The 20,394-nt window shown below is 39.0% G+C and overlaps 1 protein-coding gene across 1 annotated transcript in view; it reads right to left on the bottom strand.

The window, feature by feature from the left end:
* Positions 1–13,826: 13,826 nt before the first annotated feature.
* The window catches only part of PDLIM5 (PDZ and LIM domain 5), a 50,884-nt gene continuing 44,316 nt past the window's right edge, over positions 13,827–20,394 (bottom strand). The window contains exon 4 of the mRNA XM_008641359.2: positions 13,827–13,879. Within this exon, the coding sequence (XP_008639581.2) occupies positions 13,842–13,879 (38 nt within the window). The 3' untranslated portion in view covers positions 13,827–13,841. The remainder of the gene's footprint in view (positions 13,880–20,394) is intronic.

Genomic DNA, 20,394 nt, shown 5'->3' with positions numbered 1-20,394 from the left:
GAAAAAATAAAGGAAAAAATGTATAGCATGAGAAGATGATGTTCTGCCCTTCGCCTTCCCCACTCATGCATTGCTGCTGACACACATTATATCCACATCAACAGCAATTCTCAACAAGGAGAGGGTTTTGTCTGCTCTGGGGAACAGGTCCCTTCTCCCCTTTCTCACAGAGTGTGCAGCCTATGAAAGCCTGACCTCTGGCCCTCCACAGCGCTGGGGTGCATCATTAATCACTCCTAATTGCAGAGTTGTCAATTTGCAGCAACAAAAGCAACAAGAAAGGAGAAAAAAAATGCCGATACATATGGAAACTTTTCTTTCTTTTTAAAGACCATCTCTATCTTAGGTATACTTTTTAATTTTTAATACAGTAACTTGGAATGTTTTATGTATTTATTAAGCTGGTCCTACAGGAAGAATTAGGAAGACATTAATTATTCCAGCCAACTACCATATTTCATGCTTGAGAAAAAAGCTTTGCTAATTCTGGACTTAGAAGCTCAAGTCTCATAAAAGGAACATACCTACTTTTCTTTTTTCACAAAATAATCAAATTTGAGTTTGCAATGGATAGATTGCTTCTATACTTATCAACACAGCACTGAGCAAAAATGATTTCAAGCCACTATTACCAGATGACCAGAAGACATACTTTTCAAAATTCACTTCAAAAATACACAAAAAGGAAAAATAAGGGTGGAAAAAAAAAAGCTTGATAACCAAAATGTTCACGATGTTCCTTTTAAACAGACAGATAGACAACATAACATTTTCCCCACAAACATACTTGAGACAAGGACATAAATTTGTGTGCCCCAGACATACTTAAAACAGTTTAACTTGGCCTTGTTGACTTCAGACCGTAATCAGACTAAAATCTGTGATTTATGCCATATTAAAAGGAAAATGCTCATCCAGCAAACTGAGCCACCAAGATCATAATGTGGAAAATGCATGGTGGTTAGACAAGACAGTACAAAAGGAAATGCATACTTCAAGCTCAGAAGCAAAACACATCCAACACACATATTTAAGAAAATTCTTCCTTCAGGGCTATTTCCCTCAATATTTTCATAGATACCACTGAACTGCACAGCCAAGAAGTAATTAAACTGCAGAATCATGTAGATTTCTTAGCTGTTAGCACTTCACTTGCCACCTGGCAATTAAACATATTAGGATTTCATGCAGGTTTGGTCCCATTGAATGTATGAATAACTGATGATAAAGGTTTTCAGAATGAGATGACACACTTGCCCTGTTACTACTGACTAGAAAAAGCAGGATGGTTTGAAGCATGGTATTTTCTGAATGATTTAAAACTAGCAGTTCAGCATATTAGTTTATGCAATACTTTCAATAACATACAAACAAAGCAAAGACATAAGAGCTCAGTATTTAGTCTTATTATAAACAACTCACACAAAAGACCTTGGCAAATGGTTACTGTACCAAACTTCATAAGAATTATTATAAACAACAAAACCAGAAGCTGCAGTCATTGCTGACTGACAAACTATTACTGAAAATAAAAGTGCACAAAATTTTTGCACAGCTTCTACATCAAAGTCATTTATTCTTTCCCGGAGGGAGGAAAAACAAAAGCACCTATATTTAGCCTGTGTAAACAGCTCATTTTGACCAAACATGATCAAATTTGCTGTCTAAACATACTACAAGCCGATCCCCTCCAATGAATACTTTCATGACATTTAATGCAATTCAAAACATTCCAACTTCCAGAGCAGCCTTATTAGGAAAATGAATTAGTCCACTCTTCACTGTAAGCAGCAGGCCCAGCAAAAACTATTCATTCTTTAAATTCTCCTATTATTCATTCACTTTCCAAGCATTTCACCCACTTTAAAAAAAAAAAAAAAAAGACACAAGCAATTTGACAAAACCTTTGAATAGTTACCAGTAAATGGAAAAACACATTATTAAAGCTAAAACTACAGTTCTTCAAGCTTCTGCAGTGAGTACAATTTGATATACCATCTCCAAAGGCTGACCACTAATGACAACACTGTTATCTCAATAATCAACATCATGGAAGCAAACCCTCAGCCACTACACCCCTGAATCTTCACTGAACCTAGAACCCAAAGGACATGCCAGAGCTGTCTCTTCTGAACTCTGTTTAAAGCCCCAGCATCCCCCATCCATTTAAAGCCCCTTAGTCAAGGGACTGTAATGGATCCATAACTTACAAAGCAGATGAAAAACTCAATGGGAAATTCACAAGATGGTAACTGTTTATATGAGCCCTTCTATAACCAAGGGGAACACACAGTACTGGTATTGACATAGCTGCTGTGTTTGCGGTTTTCCTATTTCTGTAACCCGAAGGATTGCTCAAACACTTGTGTGAAATACAACAAGAAGGTACAACACCTTCAGTGAGTTATGGAAACATCTAGGTTGAAAAAGATCTTTAAGATCGAGCCCAACCATAAACCTAACACTGCCATGTCCACCAAATGAAGTCAATGCTGGAAAACTTCCTCTGAACTTCATTTGTTTTTCTGAACTGAACCTTTCTAATAGAAGGATGGAAAAGAGGAAGGATTCCCTTCCTGTCTCACATCCTGCCCTTCCAATTTTCAAAACTAACTCCTTTTTCCTAGCTGGTGAATCATCAGCAGACAGGTTTTGGCAGCAGATGCTACATCCCTGAAAAGCCACTGGTCAGATCTTCCTTCCAAAAACCTGAACTTTTAGTGGTTTTGCCATTTTAGTCCGCAGTTCTGTTGTTTAGCTTCATTTTACTTCTAGAGAGCAGTCAATTGACAGGGGAGAAAGCTAAATAAATTTGCTTTCTGTAAATTAGCCAACTCATGGAACAAAGATGACAAGCAGAAAGCATTTAACATATATAATAAGCCATGACTTTCACTAGGGGTTATCTGAATAGAAACAAATGTAGACATAATTTAAAGCACAGAAGAAAGAACAATCCAAATATATTTCTTTTTTTCCTTAAACACAAGCCCCTTCTCCATCACAGACACAATTCATTTCTTACCAATTTTGCTCTGGCTTGCAACAATAGAAAAACAGGAAGATTGTTAGGCTTGCTTCTTGTTGCAACTTATTCACCATCAGAAATGGTTTCCTTACATACATTAAAACAAAAACATACAACTGTGTTTCCCATAGTTTTGTAGAAGCACACACTACCCCAGGAAATGCCAGTCAGTAAATCAGCACTTCAGCAACCTTGCCAGAGCAAGCATCTATGGCCTCGAGATTGCAAACCTGTCCACAGCCCAACACATGGAAAAGCAGAGGTAGCAAAATCATCATTAAGTACAACTCAATGAAAATCGGAATCTGTTGCAGTCATTGCAAAAAAAAAGAGATTGTTTTGGTTTTTTTTTTTTTTTTGCCTTAAGAAACAGCAATGTTTTCAAATCTGCACTCTGGTCATCGTGGTTACAAAGAGATGGCTGTCAACATTTTATTTCATCAGTCATTCTCTTCCTTCTAGTTTATTATGTTAGCTTACATTTAGTTGAACATAACAAATTATGACAAATAGCGTTAATTACAACCAAACAACGGAAATGTCAGTGCTGCACCCAGAGGGCAGCTGGGCACATGAACAGAGCTACTTTGTGAGTCACTCTCAACAGATGCTACGCTTTCAGTAAGTTCAAAGGGGGAAAGCTAATAGAACGTGTGTGTCAGCCTTTTGCCTTTGATATACACTATATAATACCTTCACATCCTCATAGTGTGCCTCCCCCAGCACACCAGAGTACAATGAAGCTCTAGGTCAGGTAAAAGAAAGAAAAATTATGTTCTTGTTTAATGGCTGCTTGACAGTTGGCCAAATCAAATTTAGGTCTCCCCTCTTACATTTAAATAAGGTTTGTGATTTCATCATTATGTGTTAAAATAAACAGTGCTGATACTTCAGGAAAGAAAAAAGCTGCCCTCTGCTTTGGTATTCCTACCCACAAAGGTTCAGTTGTTTTTAAGACCTCCCAAAGACAACTAGTGCTCATAGTCTCATTCCTGTGGTCTGTGGCAACCCTACCAATACATTTGTAAAGAGAATTTAAGTGCAGGCAGATAATATTTTATTCTATTACAGCAAAACCAAAAACCAAACAAAAAGCTAAGGAAAAAATACCACAGAATTTATCTCACTTACCTTCTGTCTGCCAGAGGCTTTCAAAAACATGCTTTTTGTTTCCATGAAGGCTGAAGGTTTAGAAGCCTGGAGTTCCTATGTTATGGTTAGCCCTGGACTAGGAGGGCACATCTGTACACACCTGCCCATGACTCCCCTGATTAGAGCCCAAACAGGTAAAGCATCCCCAGTACCAAGTATGGCCAATGCCTTACAATCCTCTACAGCAGATTGCTGCCAGTTGTCCTAGAAAAGTTATAAAGCAGCCTAGATACAAGTGGTAGCTCAGCATGTCTAAATAATCAAGATAATTTTTATCAGTTATGCCTTGCTATAAACCCTTTTTTTCTTTTCTCTAAGCCTTCCTAAAGCTGTCTTGCTAAGTAACAGTATCCACAAAATAGCTAAGTGCAAGTGCCAAGACAAAACAGTTGTATTTGGTCTTCTAGTAAAGCATAATTTATACATTTGATTTTCTTTCTGAGTGCTTATTAGACAGTAATTTTAACATAGCAAGCTACCTTTAAAAACAGACATCTTAATGAAAAGCATAGGTCTAAATAACTCACAGACCTAGTCCTCCAAAACCCTTCAAAAAAAAAGGGCTCAGCTTCATGTTGACTTCAGTCTGTCATCAAATCTAAGTAATAACTTAAAAAATTCAAAACTAAGCACTGAATTATTTTTTTCTGGTGCTTTCCACAATATGGTGACTAATGTTTAAATTACCTCCTTTGTTTAAAACACAGCCCAAATAAACTTGAAAGTGTAGTCATATCTATTTTAACTGGAAGTTCACCACAAACAGCTCCCCAGTCCCCAACATGTCCTTATTTGGCATTTTTATTTTTTTCCCTTAAGCATGTGTGTGGGAATAAGCATTTTTTCTCAAATGAAGAATCTGGCAATTTAGAGAACCATTAGATTACATCTTACTTTTTCTGGGAGTTAAGTGCACCTCTCCTCTACAAAGCAGCTCACCCATTCATTACTTCCAGAAAGTCTGAGAAGCACAGTAGAAGTGTAGTTAACCAAATGGGATGAAAACTGTTTCTGAGGGATCAGGCACTAACAGCAAAGAAGAGCCCTGTCCTTCACCAGCATGGGAAATGGTGTCACCCACCCAGACTCCAAAAGTACTGTCCAGGAGTCTGGCAAAATCCCAGCTGCTTCCTAACACCTCCTGCTTCTTACTGACTTCAGATGACACAAGGAACAAAATGAGCAAACTAATAATTCAGCTTCTGAATTTCCATCTATGGTGTTTCAAGCTGTGCATCATCCCAACCACAATATGCGGACACATGGATAGCCCACCACAACTCCATGGCTGTCAGGAAAATCTCTGAGCATGGGACTGCTCCAGAAAAGCCAGGCACATGGCAGAAGTCACCAATAAAGAAACACCTATTTAGAAGGATAAACTTGTGTTGGGTTTTAATAGGATATGCTATGGGTTCAGTTACTTCCAGTTAAGGTCAGGAATATCTTCAAGCTTTTGTCTGACTTCTCAGCAGGACCCACCAGCAAACCAGCCAATTTCCTTTCTCACTCAGCCTCTCAGACACCTCTCTCCTCCCTCCCATGTCAGTGCAGCAGCAAGGGATGAATACTCATCCTCGGGGTGCACGAGCACAGGACCTGACTGGCAAACTGCCACAAAGGCTGCCGTGGGCCTTTTCCTCACAGGGACACTGCAGCCAGCACATACCTGAACAAGTCTTCATTGCAGCAGATGTGTTCGGGGGGCTCCCACAGGCTGTCCCCAAAGAGAAAACCACCACAGGTGGCACTGGCTGTGGGCAGCGGAGCTGAAGAACTATAAACCACATGCCAGAATTATTACTGTATCAATGTAACAAGTACGCACTTGCCCAAAGCCGTTAACTTTTCCACCACAGACCCTTGCTTTTCTTGCACTTTATCACTTCCATGTATTGTTTATGTGGTTATATATTTAAGGTCACTGGCTTAGCAGCATGTATTACAGGTCTAACACACCGAGACAAGCTATTTATGTCACAACTATAGTTTTAGATATGTAACAACTTCAGTTTGGAGGTTTCCTTACACTTTTCTTTCCTTTCAACTGTTTGCATTAAGACCTCAAGTTCACCTGGCCAACAGGTCTCACCACACCTCCAAGGGAAAGAGAAGTCAAAGATCAACTGTCACAGCATGAGCTGCAGCTGGAAATGATTTTGTTTTCTGCAAAAGCTAAGCAAGAAAGATTGGAAAGCAACAGAGACCTTTAACAGTTAATTCCTGTAGTCAATAAATTGGCCAAGGAACCAATTATTAAGTAAAGGTGCATGAAGCAAGGTCCTGTAATTCTTCTGCTGTTTGCAACAACCCTGCAAGAAGAGAAAAATTAATAATCCCATGTGATCCAGCTAACTATGAAGCTTTCCTTTCCCACCGTCTAGTTTTTGAAGAAAGTACTTTTCATCCTTCTCAGCTCAAAATGCTCAGGGGTAACAGTCACAGCACACTTACAGCATATGAAGCAATTAAGTTGCTTTTGTGGGCAACTAATCACTGATGGAAAACATCTCATGGTCACAAAGCCTGTTGAGATCTGTCATAATACTGCAAACATTACTTTCGTCTTGCCTTATAGCCGAAGTAAGTGAGTAATATTTGACAGGCACAGTATGCGTTTTTATTACCTCATAGGGTTTTGTGCCACAGACATGACTTTCTACTGACATGACAATACCCTGGAATTTTTCAAAGGCAGTAATTATTCAAAAAACTGGGTAGAAAAAAAGCCCTTAAAACAGTGTAGCTGTGAAATTCAGCTCTTACTTGGACACTCAACTCTGCAGCTACTGCTTACTTTTATGTAAGGTGGTGTAACAGATACACATTTAGTTAACTCACAGTGGGGGCACTCAATTTGTATTTAGCAGTTTTTCAGACCTCTAGAAAATACTTTGTATCTGAAAACATGCCTGCTTTTCCCAGCATTACCAAACACCCCATCTTTCTTATGCTGTTACACTTCCATGACGCCATTGCTATCTTTCAGGTAGACATTTATTTTCCAAACAGCCAATCATGAATTTATTCTCATTTCACTGTTTACTAGAGGAAGGCGGCAAGAGTTGATGAGTCAGGACACTAAAATTTTGATTCTCAACAGCTGAGAACTTGCATGGCAGAGGACAGGTTTTATTTAACCAGTGTCTCATTTTTTCCTGTGGGCTGAAGCTTGGGAACAGTTTATCTAACAACACTTGTCAGTTCGCTTCCTTGTCTTAGGATTTTTTCCTATTCTTAACATCCCACATACACAGGGGTGCAAAATTAACTATCTGAGCTCAAGAAAATAACCAGTTACCTGCATAGGTACTAAATACACTGTGTAGCCAGTTCAATCTAACTTGAACTATTTTCAGCATATGAAAGGCATAGCCCATATTTAAACCATGTAAGCTTCTTTTAATCCATTTAGAGACAACTGTCCGTTGACAGATCACCACATATCCTTTTATAATTAAAGAATGCCTGCAAGTTAGCATCATAAACCATGCATGTTGGAGAGATGTGCTTTTCAAAGGAAAGCAACAGGTGTGGGGCACAGTCTGCATTTGGAAAACAAAAGTGTAAATAGAGACAAGTAACATCATTCATGGCACCCAAATAATGAGATGAGTGTTTATGAAGGAAAAAATGATACAGATTACACAGTTGACTGAGATAAAATGAACTTGGGCATCTTTAGGGCAGGTGAGCTATCCATACTTTATCAGATTTTGACCCACAGAGAACCCATACTGGAGAGAACAGTGAAAATCATTCTTTTCCCATTCTTAATCTTGTTCCTGTTGTCCTAGTGTTAAGTCAATTTTCAGAAGATGATTTTAAATAAATGCCATTAAGCATTTCCCACAGTCCAGATAACACCAAATACAACACCCTCCCACCATGTTCTGAAAAAGGGGACAAAAGTGTCTTTCTCATATATATTCACATGCTACTCAAATTTACAGGTAAGGAGAGTAATATTTTAATAAATGTTTAAACTTTCCAAAATGCAGGCTTTTCCATTTATCTGGACTTGGCCAGGAGCACAGGAAGCACCACTGCTGACGCAGGACTGCCAAGCAACTGCCAAATCCCAAGGCTACTTCAGGGTCTGGCAAGTAAACCAACAGGACTTCAAAAACTTTTTGATCAGAAGACTTTTGGACCTGGGTCAAATTTCTTCAAGCTCACCGTCTTTCTGGCAGTCTCACTAAAGTATTGAATTCGATGGACATTTGATTTAACCCTAGCATTGGATGCTCAAGCAGCAGCAAGAAAGCTTTTCCTAACATTTGCAGAGAGTCATTGTTTTATTGAGTTTCTGAGATCTTTTTAAAAACACTTATCTTCACATTACTAGTACAGAGAAGGAAAAAAACCCTAAAAGATCAGTGTCAAAAGCACTACAAACAATAAAGTTACGCAATTCTCAGGAAGTTTTTAATCAAGGTCTTTGTAAATTAGTAGCACAGTCAAAACCAGATGCGTTGTTGCATTCCTTAGGAAATTACAGTGCACACAAAGCACATCAGACTTTCAAAGCAAACCTCCCCACACCAATACAGACTTCCCCTGTATTTCCTAGTTTGAGACCTTGACAGCTTTGCTCTTGGTCTCCTTCGTATGACATAACTTTCTGCAGTTGAATCAGAGGCTGCTGAAAACTTCCTCTAATAAAAACCCCGAGGGAAAAACAACACACAAGGCAGCATGATGACAACAATGATGACAAGACTGGTTTCCATCACAGTGAAAGAATTTCTTCAACTTTATGTTCCAGTCCTCAGACACTCACTGGCACAAAACAAGTCTCAGCAACAGGCACAGAATAATGTTACCTGTTACTACAAATTGTTTTTATAGCTGCACACTGGGATGAAAGCAGAGGCTACAGCACTCCCAGCATTCTTGTCTCCAGTTTGTAACTGGTTTGCTACCACGTTAGGCTGGACATGACCTGACAACGTGTGCTTGCAGCCCCAAAAGCCAGTTGTGTCCTGGGCTGCATCCAAAGCAGTTTGGGCAGCAGGGGAGGGAGGGGATTCTGCCCCTCTGCTCTGCTCTGGTGAGACCCCAACTGCAGTGCTGCAGCCAGCTCTGGGGTCCCAGCACAGGAAGGACATGGACCTGTTGGAGCAAGTCCAGAGGAGGACCAAGATGGTTAGAGGGCTGGAGCACCTCTCCTGTGACGAAAGGCTGAGAGAGTTGGGTTATTCAACCTGGAGAAGAGAAGGGTCTAGAATGACCTTATTGCAACCTTTCAATATCTGAAGAAGCCTACAAGAAAAATGGTGAGGAACTGTTTACAAAGGTATGTTGTGACAGGACAAGGGGTAATGGCCTTAAACTGAGAAAGACTAGTTTTAGACTGGGTCTGAGGAAAAATTCTTTACTGTGAGGGTGGTGAGGCACTGGAACAGGTTGCCCAGAGAAGTTGTGGATGCCCCATCCCTGGAAGTCTTCAAGACTGGATGGGGCTCCAAGTAACCTGGTCTATGTGAAAGATGTTCATGCCCAGGGGAGGGGGATTGGAGCCAGATCTTTAAGATCCTTTCCAAGCCCAGACATTCTATGATAAGGTATTTCTGTAGCAGCACTGTGTGTTTTGCAGATTCAGCTAGAGCCCGAAGGGCAGCATATCAGACACATACAAGTCGGTTACAATGGTGCTTGCTTGCTTGCTGTACAAGAATGGTGTTAGATTATTTTTGTAAAAGTCTATGAGCCTCCTTATATCATGCATACTTTTAGTAAAATATAATCAAGGACTGATTTCAGCAAACGAATGCATCCCAAATTATTCTCTGTATCCCCCCCTGCAAAAGCATACAGATACACCCATGAGTAATTTGGACCAAATACATGTAATCTGGGGCATGAAGGAGTTGTAACAATTTTGTTTTTGTTAGGAGTTTTAGAAGTTTTGTGAACAGCTGCTTCAGAACAATGCAGCTGTTCACAGTTACTGACATGTGTTGCAAGGCACTTCTGATTACTGTGTGTTTAATCTATATATAAATGCATTATTTTGCTACTCAAAAGCTTGGCATTTAGATGGTATCTGCAAGGCTTCAAAACTGATGTCTGCCTGTGATGTCCCAGCTGGCTATTTCAATGTGTGCCAATAGAATTAAAATGTCACCAAAGATCATGCCACTGAGGTATCTGTGTTATTTTAAGAAGTGAAGATAAACTGCAGCCAACTTTAGACTGTTTCTTTAAATCTTTCACTAAATAACTACAAACACAGCTTAAAATAAATATGCAAGGTCAATGGCATCACAATTTACATGCTAGCTAGCCAGTCCCTGAACTTTCAGAAAGGTATTGCACGGGTTACACACATTAAACCAGAAATGGGTAAAAGGGTTTTACTTGAGAGCATGAATGGCAAATCCCCACCAGTCACACGGAAGAACCTACACACTGTTTCAAAACTGTTAACAAAAAAATTTGCTATTTCAGAGCAGTTGTGGGGAGAACACTTCAATTATTTACCTGAAATACAAGAACTTTGAAAGCATTGGGTCATTGAATGCAGAAAATATTTGTTACAAACAGTTGGAGGTTAATTATTTTAATATGGATGCTGCTTTACTAAAAGATACTGTCTTGGCAAGCCATGGGGAGAAGTGCAAATCCACAGTCTACTACCTGAAGGCATTTTTTTCATGGGAAAAAAAATCATGGCATGGAAAGTGCACTTCTTGAGTGATCTCTTTGGACAAAGATGAAAAGCTCAACGGAATAGACATTTTCTCTTAATAACACATTTACGTTAAGCAGACCAGTGACCAGTGTAATTTCTCTTGGCCCAACTGCTATCTTCAAGCGGAAACAGCCATGAACAAGGAAAAAAATAAATCACTCACTTGTGAAAGACCTAAGATTTCTGCAGTCTTTTGCAAAAATGAAGAAACATTCTTACACAGTCCTAAAAAGTATTCTGTGTAATTACACAGAGCTTGGGTTACCATGGTTTGGAAACTGACAAAGTAGTGCTGGCCACCCTCTAATCTCCATAGGTGTTACCCCATAGTCATCTTCACTCCAGCAGCCACATGCACAAAGCCTGATTTTCGGAGAGCTCTCACCAGGGTTGGTCCCTGCCTCCGCAAGCCTTTCCTGCCAGTCCAAGAAGCACACAGAGTTTGAAATGACTGTGACTACAAGAGCTCTCTAATCCCACACTGAAAGACTTTTGTATCTACCATCCCAGAAATCTGATCATCTGAGTCCTGCCCATTTTGCCAGTTTCTGCCAATTTCTACCAGTTTTCCCTTCTGCCTCCCTGCCTGACCATTAGCAATCTACAGTGACCTAAGGCATTAGACCTACAATGACATGGTCTGAATCTCTATTTCCTTTTTTACTTACTTACACGTGTAGCAGCTATGTCTGACAGATCCTCTTTAGGAAGACCAACTTAAAAGCAAACAAACAAAAGAATCACAAACAAACAAACTCCACACAGATTAACACACAGGCAGGAAAAAAAAAAAAGAAAAAATGCTAAAAATGTCAAGAGGATATTAAATTCGGTGACTAATCATGAAAAGAGTTTTCCATGGCATTTAAAAAAATACAAAACCAAACAGCAGGCACATGGTGCATCATGGGAAGAATCAGATGAATTCTTCACATTTTTAATGAATAAAATCATTTGGGAGAATTATACAATGAATAAGGTAGTCAAGAGTAAATATCTAATGTTTGCAATTACTCCAGCTCACCCTCATACTCCCTTTTGGCCTCACCTACAGTGTGCAGCTATTATTAACAGAGAGTCATTCTCTATTCCTAATGTGTGGGAGGGAAAAAAGAAACCCACCTCAGCTGAGAAAACTGTAATGATCAAAATAATGATCAAAATGAAAGGTGTCATTTTAAAATAAAAATTTGACATAAGATTATGTCCTCAGACAAAGCCGCAAACAATTTACAACCTTCTTCATCTCTCTTCTGCAAAGAAAGAAAAGGAAAGCAGAAGGAATAGTTTCACTGTGTCCTTTATTCAGAATTTGATCAACAATGTGCTCTGTCTGCTAATTACTGGTTTATAGCAGAAACAGTTCAGGTCCAGTCCTGCAAGGTTATTATATTTCTCCAGGAAGGCTGATAAATGCCTCAGGCTCCATTATCTTTTATAGCAGATGAAGTCCTTCTCATTAAACAAAGAACCTTTTTTCCTCCACATCAAGAGAAATTCAAAACTTTATAACCGTATTTTATTCCAAAATACATTTGTCATTTCTAGTGTAAAAAGAAACTAACATAAGTTATGAATCCATTCCTTCCTACCAAGATAAACCATTGAACCAGTTCATGATTTCCCCACCCTTCTCACCACACCAGTCACCAGCTTTAAAATTATCAACAATGACATTGAACTGATATATTACTAACTTCAGCACTGGTATGCTACCTTCACTCACCTCTATGTGCTGCATAGACTAGAATTTGTAAGCAACAACTACATGGTGTATCACAAAAATAGCTAACTTTAGTGGCTAATGTAAGTAAGGATCATTTCTTTCTGACAAAAATAAAAAAATTAAGTGACTCATAGATTTTATTAATTGATATAAGATATTCTGAAATTTATCTGGATCCTAAATAAAACCCAACCTAAAAGCTTTTCACAAAAGTGGCTGAAGTGCCGCTCCATTTCCTGCCAAAATACTCTCAATATGGTGAGTGAATTTTAATATTAATTTTTCTTCCTTTTTTTTTTCTTTTTTTTTTTTTTTGGGTTTTTTTTTTTTGGTGCTTTTTTTTGTTTTTTATTAACATGTTTTTCACAAAAGTGGCTGAAGTGCCGCTCCATTTCCTGCCAAAATACTCTCAATATGGTGAGTGAATTTTAATATTAATTTTTCTTCCTTTTTTTTTCTTTTTTTTTTTTCTAGGTTTTTTTGTTGTTGCTGCTGTTGTTGTCTTTTAATGACAGTGTTGTTTAGCCACGTTGTGCTGAAACTTGATTTTGTCCCAAGGTCCATGTAAGCCCCTGTTCACAGTCTTGCACCACCTGAGTCTAGCAGCCCTGCCACAAGCAAAACTTCCATCTGCCCTTGCTCCAGCTTGCTCAAATTGCACTAGGAGCTTTCTTCTCCAGGACAGCTCCCTTCAGCCAAGTGTAAAAGATACAAAAATCCCAGAACCACACTCTCTACATAATTAAGTTATTCAACATTGTTCCTTTATAGGCAGCTCCAAGAGATGCAGCACAAAAATATTAGTCCCAGCACTCACTCAATTATCAGGTTAATGGAGCAGTGTCTTATGAGTTAAGAAGATTTTGTGGAAAATTACTGACTTGTCCAGTCATCACCTTCCTTCCAAGACTTGGAAAGGAGGTAACTGGCAACTCTTTCGGTCAAGTGTCTCCAAGATCAGTATTGACAGCAGGCACACTTAAAATTATTTCAGTACTTGAGAGGCCCTGAATGGAAAATATTACACTTTTTTGTACTTGCAAAACCTGTTACACATTATATTTAGCCCAGTACGTGTATTTTAGTGACTCCATGTGTCACTGAGACTTACAGTCTGCTTGTGTGGAGTGGCTTTGTATGTAAAGGAAAAATAATCTGTTAGCAATCAAGAAGCATTAGTTACCTCTGAAGTCACTGTCCTCATTAAAACTTTGGCTTCCTAAACTCTGTAATACATTTTAAGAATGTATGCTACATTCCATTTTTTGCATAGAAGCTTAGGAGCTAAAAGGGATAAGTCAATAAGACTGACTACCCTAGGTTTGGTCATTTTCCCTCCAAAATACATTGAGTGTTAAAAATCCTTTCCCCTCACAATGAAACATTATTTCTATAATCCATTCCCTTTTGCCAAGATGGTCTCTCTTACAGAGCAGCAATCAGTCAGTCACAAGTTAAACAGAAACAACAGACTAGGCCAAAGAAGCAAGCCCCCCAAAATAAATGCCACTCACAAAACCCATTTAACTGTTTGGTGAAGACTTTATTCCAAACAGAAAGCAACATCAAACAGCTTCAAACCAGTCTTAGCAGCTGATATAGATTCTCTATAAAATTTGTGTCCCTCAGACCATGGCTTATAACTTCTCACACTGCACATTTATTTTATTTTGGAAGATTTTGTCCTCAGCCACACCCACATGAAAATGACTTACCAAATTTTCATGGGGTTTTGTTGTTTGTTTTGTCGGGGTTTTCCAAGTTATATTCCAATTGTATCTTGGCAAGAGTTAGAAACGTTAGGAAATTGAGGCTTGCCAAAACCGTGGGAGAAAATACTCAGCAGACATCATAAACTTAGAAGTTTAAGGCATTTAGAAGAATATCAAAGATTTCAAAATATGAAAGCATATAAATCTGTTGTAAATTTAAATGTAAGAGAGACTGAAATGATTTGCAGATTTCATGTTAACAGACGAACTCTGCTCAGCTAAAACAGCCACGTGAGTGCTGGAAATAAGCTAAAGCTTAACATGCACCAATATTTTACAAAGTAGGGACCGAACACTATTAGCATCAAGTGTAACTAAGCCTACATTTCAATAACTTCTTTTTTTCATTTCATCTCTGTAAATTTATTGCTACTTGTTTTGCTGGTAAATTACCATGGACCAGAAGCAAAGGCAAGTCTTTGTCACCTCATATCCTTGCAGAAGATATGCTCATTCAGCGCTATGATCCAACCCTAACACCTCTGTGCTGCAGATGTGCCACTTCTGCTAAAAGTTACACTCCTTACTTGAAAGATTCCTCACTCTTTGGAACATAATGTTCTTACTCTCAATTGCTTCCCTGCTTCTCTTGCCTTAACACCGCAATTCACACTTCTCAGAGCTCCCCGAAACCGGCAGGAACACTTCCCTTGTATTGATTAGTTGCCTCCGGGCTGGGGAGAGGAAGGATCTGACATCTCCAGCAGCGACCAGTGGTGTCAGGCCATGCGCAAGACAGAGGAGGATTGTGGCACAAACACCAAACAAACGCAGGAGGTTAAAAGGGCAGTTCAAAACTTTTATGAAGTTGAGATAGGGTGTCTCAAGTCTCCTTATTCATCACAGGAAGGAAGAGAAATTTTCCTTTCTGGGTACTTTCTGTTGGGGCAGAGGCTCCAACACAGGACTCCACCAGAAGCACCATGAGGTCAGGAGGAAAGCATGTCCTCTGGGCCTCTGCCCCAGCAGGGAGCCAAAGACCTTTCAAGGCCAGAAATTGCTGCATCTCCATGAATGAAAGAATGTGCACATGAGCAACTGAAAAGACAAAGGGCTTTTTTACATTTTTTTTTTCCTGGTGGGAATAAGGATTCAGCTGTGATTAAACTGAAGTGTCGATGAATCCTGAAGACTTCCTGTCTCAAGTCTCAAACCACAAAGTTGACAGAGGCTCAGATCTGGTGCAGACCCTGCCAAAGGCAGAGAGGGTGCACAGAAATAAGTAAAGAAAACTTCTTACTTTCTGCTTGAACAACTCACTGTGGATTAGGAAAAAGTGGGGATACACTGTGCACCAACGTTGGAGGAAAGTGCAATTGGGGTGGGGAAAAAAAAAAAAAATCAGTGTGAGAAAATACTTTTCATCTACACACAGCACAAACACCTTGATGTTGTTAACCTGTCTGGGATGAGAGTTATGTTGATAGATACATGAAACAACGCCTGTAAGACCCCAATTTAATTATTAGTTACAAGTGTTTACGATAATCAAGCCCACATGTCTTGTGTAAGCACCCAGGTTCTCACCATGCAGGGGTTACAAGGCATGGTTTAGTTCTCATACCCATGCTGAATCATCAGAAAGCAGCCACAGCGGGCCTGAATACCAGACTAACAGGTTCACTGATACAATACACTCCTCTCAGACAAAACAATCCCCACCGATTTCAATTCTCTTGTTATTTTTCAGGCTTAGTGTTCAGTCCAGAACACATCCACTGAAACACATCCTATTCAGTGTCAGGCTAAAACACACCCCACCGGAAAATGTGAGGCAGTGGGGATATATATTAAAAAAAAAAAAAGTCACACCAATTTATACACAGCCCTGTGTTACTCAATCACCAGGCAATGCTGGATTTCACTTCTAATACTGAACTAACAGCAGCATTAGAAGTTGAAAAACTCAGGTCTATTTTACTGGGCAGTGAAACTCTACAGTGTTTGATCAGAACACACAGGTGCACACCTTTCCTCTGGTTTTCTTTTGTTGTAGGAAACTTCACTTTGGGAAATGAAACCTATGTGCACTCCAAAATCTAAATATTATTTAACAGTTGAAAGCAGATCTACATCATTAACTAAATGTAAAAAGAACTGCAACAAGCAGTATTTGCCTACAGGGCTCTTAACAACAAGAGAATATTTGAGGGGAGAACATCAACTTTAGTTCATAAGGAACTGAACAAAAATGACTGGTAACAGTCACACCTGATTTATCATCATGATACTTTATTTTTCTTAGCATCTTCTATTGAAGCCCTCAGAGCCACGATGCCTATCAAGTAAAGATCAGATCTGACTATGTGAAAGGCAGATAAAGGTTATCTGCTTAAGAGGAAACATCTAGTTTTGGGAAATAAAACATTAAAGCCCAGCCAAGTCTGCTGCAAAAACAGAAATGGAACTAAAAATTTAAAACCTATGCTTAACCACAGTATCAGTTCTGACAAATAGAAACCCACCTGATATAGTAAGATCACTAATGGAAAACATTTTGCAAGTGATATAGCATCTTAAAATAGCTGTAATTAGCCACTGCCTACAGCAGGTAATATTACTAGAGAAACAAATAATGGTTTTTTACATTATTCTGCAGTGCTTATGGGATATTGGTGACTGTCACCATGAATACCACGGAAGTCCATTAGAAAATAAGGAAATGAAAGCCAGAATTGCATCAAAGGCCTCCTGGAGAATAATACTTCATTAAAATCACTTCAAATGAAACAAAATATAACAAAACCCTAAGAATATCACTTTTCTGATGGCTTTCTGCAACTCATTAAAGAAAAAAAACAAACCTACACTCCCCTCTGGGGATTATTTATAAATGGGAGGAAAGCAGTAACCAAAAGAGCTTCCTGAAACACAGCTATGAACCTTTTCCTCAGAAAAACTAAGCAGCAGGACTTAGCCAGGAAATCACACTAAAAGCAAACAACATTGCTTTCCTATCAGTCTTCAAAATCTGAACTATTCCATAGCTCCATTTCTGCCCTTTTCTGAAACAAACCCAGACTGAACCCCAAACCAATGCCCCTTCCTCCCCACCCCCAGAAACCAACACTCCTTTCAGCATCTCCTGTGTGAAGAGATCATAAAAAGTAAAAAGCACCTGGATTGTACTTATACAACCACAACAGCTCTTGACAATGATGGTGTAGCCCAAAGCACCTGGCATATAATTACCACAGGAAGGTTGACTTAATATTGCACTGTCAACAGAGACTGCTTGCTCCTCGTGTAGGAAGCTGGCACTTGTACCTCTTAAGCAGAAGCTTTATTGTACATCACAGAGATACTGATAGCCAGCAAAATTAACTCTTGCGGCTGTCAAGAGATTTTCTGGACTTCCATAATGAAGGTTAGCTTAGTTGTGTTCCTACGTTCCTAAAATACATATATTTAATGCTTGGGAAATATATTCGATCTACTCCTTAGAAGCACCTATGTTACTAGAGATCTCTTCAATGTGGGGGTGTTTGAGCACATAGCTCACGTTCTGCTTCTACCCTTCAATAGAAATGAAAAGGCTTTGCAACATGCAGAATATAAGTCAACTTAAAGCAAAACTAACTTAAACAAGTTTGCAACCCAGAAAATGCTGTCATGACCTCACTCAGCCTAGATGTTTTCTGTATTAAATTTCAGTTTGCAAATGTTACTTCTTGCTTACAGCAAGAGCATATGAACTGAACAATGTGGAGTTCATTAAGGAATTCCCTGCTGCCCACAAAGATACTCCTCAACTCAAGGTTTTGGGGTTTTTTTTAATTCTGTAAGACGGACAAAGCTATTGGCATTTCAGAAATTTATTCTAAATCATAAGCAGTCATTTATCATTATCATATCTTTCATCCATTAGGCAGAGCACTGCAAACCTGTCCTCACCTCGCATACTGAGGCACACTGTCTGTCTAGCACATGCCAAGATCAAGTAAGATTATCTAATTTCCAGATACTTCCTACTGAATAATGCAATTTCAGGAAAAATATATGTGAATAAACCTTCACTGTTCCTGTCTTCACAGACAGAAATAAATTGTGTCAGATCTAAACTAGAATACAGATTAGTTTTACTTTAGTTTTATAATAGAGTGAAAATAGACTTCTGAACTACTGTACACCTAAACATCAAGCCAAAGCTATTACCTTTCTAATGATCTGCTTCTGTAAAGCCACTTGTAAAACTCATGTTTTTTGCTTTAACAATTTAATCTTTGTTTTCTAAAAGCATCATTATACATCAGAGGGGTTTAATCCCTATAGCAGAACTATAATGGAAGGCAAGGATTTTCATACTGATCTTAAATACAGGAATTAAAGAATGCAGTCCATATAATAACAACGTGTGATAAACATTTTTTGGCTAATCCAAACACATCTGAAAGATATGCATAGTTTCAGGCTTTACAACAAACATCTATAGGGTCAGCAAAATTATTCAAAAAAAACCTCACAAAAAACCCCCAAACAAACCAACAAAAAAACCAACAACAACAACCAAACAAAAAAAAACCACCAAAAAAACCACCAAACCAACAACAAAAAAACCTACCCAACTTTACTTCCCTGTCTGAAAACAAGCAATATTTTTAGGAAACAAACTAAGAGTCAAATTCAGAATTACTTTTTCTTTGCTGTAATTGTCAGATGCCTGCGCTATGCAACAATTTGTATAAAACAATGGCACAGATGTGTCTCACCTGTTAAGGCAAAAAAGCAAGATGACCAGTTAAGGCACTTTAGTTACCACTTGATCCATTGCAAACAGAAGGGAACTTCAAGGATCCAAGCTTCCTCCCTCCATTTTCATGAGGGATTCTCAAGTGCAATCCTCCACCACAAGCACTCACTACCCTTTAAATAGTGATGCCCCAGTTTATCTCCTCCCCAGCTCTTTATCAGGTTCTGCTGGTTATAACATCTGAGCTACTCTCCCAAGCAACCTGACCAACCCTTATTCCATCAAGGACTGGGACTATGAGGGTAGGAATTTGAAAATTTATCCCAAATTGAATTTATAGGCTCCCAACTTGTGAGAGACAATTACTTGATGATGGCCTCCTCGTTTTCATACACAAGAAGGTGATGTTTTTAAATATCCCCCTAATCTGACTTGGTTTAACCCACCATGATATAGCACATAGACAAAACCTCAAAACCATAATGGTAAAATGGCTGCAATTGCTGCAACTCAGAGGTGATCGACTGCCACCAGGGAAATGCAAAATAACTAAAAATAAAATAAAAGAAACCCAAAAACCCCCAACACATTACATGTTTCTTCTTCAACCTCCCTTTGCTTGATTTTCAACTTCCTGAGGTGCTATTAACTATATGGGGGCCAGAGGGGAATGTACCTGAAGTTAAAAGTGAAAAAGTATCTCTAACTTAAAGTTGAGGGAAATATTTTGATGCTCAGTAAATAATAATCTGCCTCTGCCACTTGCCATTGTCCACAGTGTATATTTACTACTGTATTTATGTTCCTATGCTACCTACTGCAGCAACCTCAAGAAACTGCACAGACTTTACAAATCATTTGCAGCTCTAAAGATTCCCAGCAAAACTCTAAGGTACGCAGTGTGAGAAAGGCTGCTATTGCTATTGCTTAACTTGCCCTCAGCCCCACCCATTTTCCTGGCAGATGGATAGGTATCATCCTGTACAAGTCACTGAACACTGTTTTATAGCCTGCAACCTTCCATTTTCATCCTAGCAGCTCTGCTTTGAACTTCTAGGCAAGCCTTCAGTCTGCTGGATTCACTTGGCTGTAGCATGTTTTGTGGTTCATCTAATTGCTACCTGACGAGCAGCAAAGTGCTACGTGCAACGAGACTCTGAGTTTCAGCTGGAAGCAAGAGCTGTACTCTTCCATTTATTTAGTGTGTGGGCAGGCTTTCCAAAGGCATGGCTTAGCTAGCTAAACCTGTTCAGCTCCTAAATTAGGAGCAAAAGGTTCCTACCTTGCTTCCAATAAGGACATAGATTTATACAACAACTTTTGTATGAA

The sequence above is a fragment of the Corvus brachyrhynchos genome, unplaced genomic scaffold, assembly GCF_000691975.1.
Source record: "Corvus brachyrhynchos isolate BGI_N302 unplaced genomic scaffold, ASM69197v1 scaffold229, whole genome shotgun sequence".
NCBI classification, from domain to species: Eukaryota; Metazoa; Chordata; class Aves; order Passeriformes; family Corvidae; genus Corvus; species Corvus brachyrhynchos.
The sequence above is the reverse complement of the archived record's forward strand: the minus strand, read 5'-3'. Positions and strand labels throughout refer to the sequence as shown.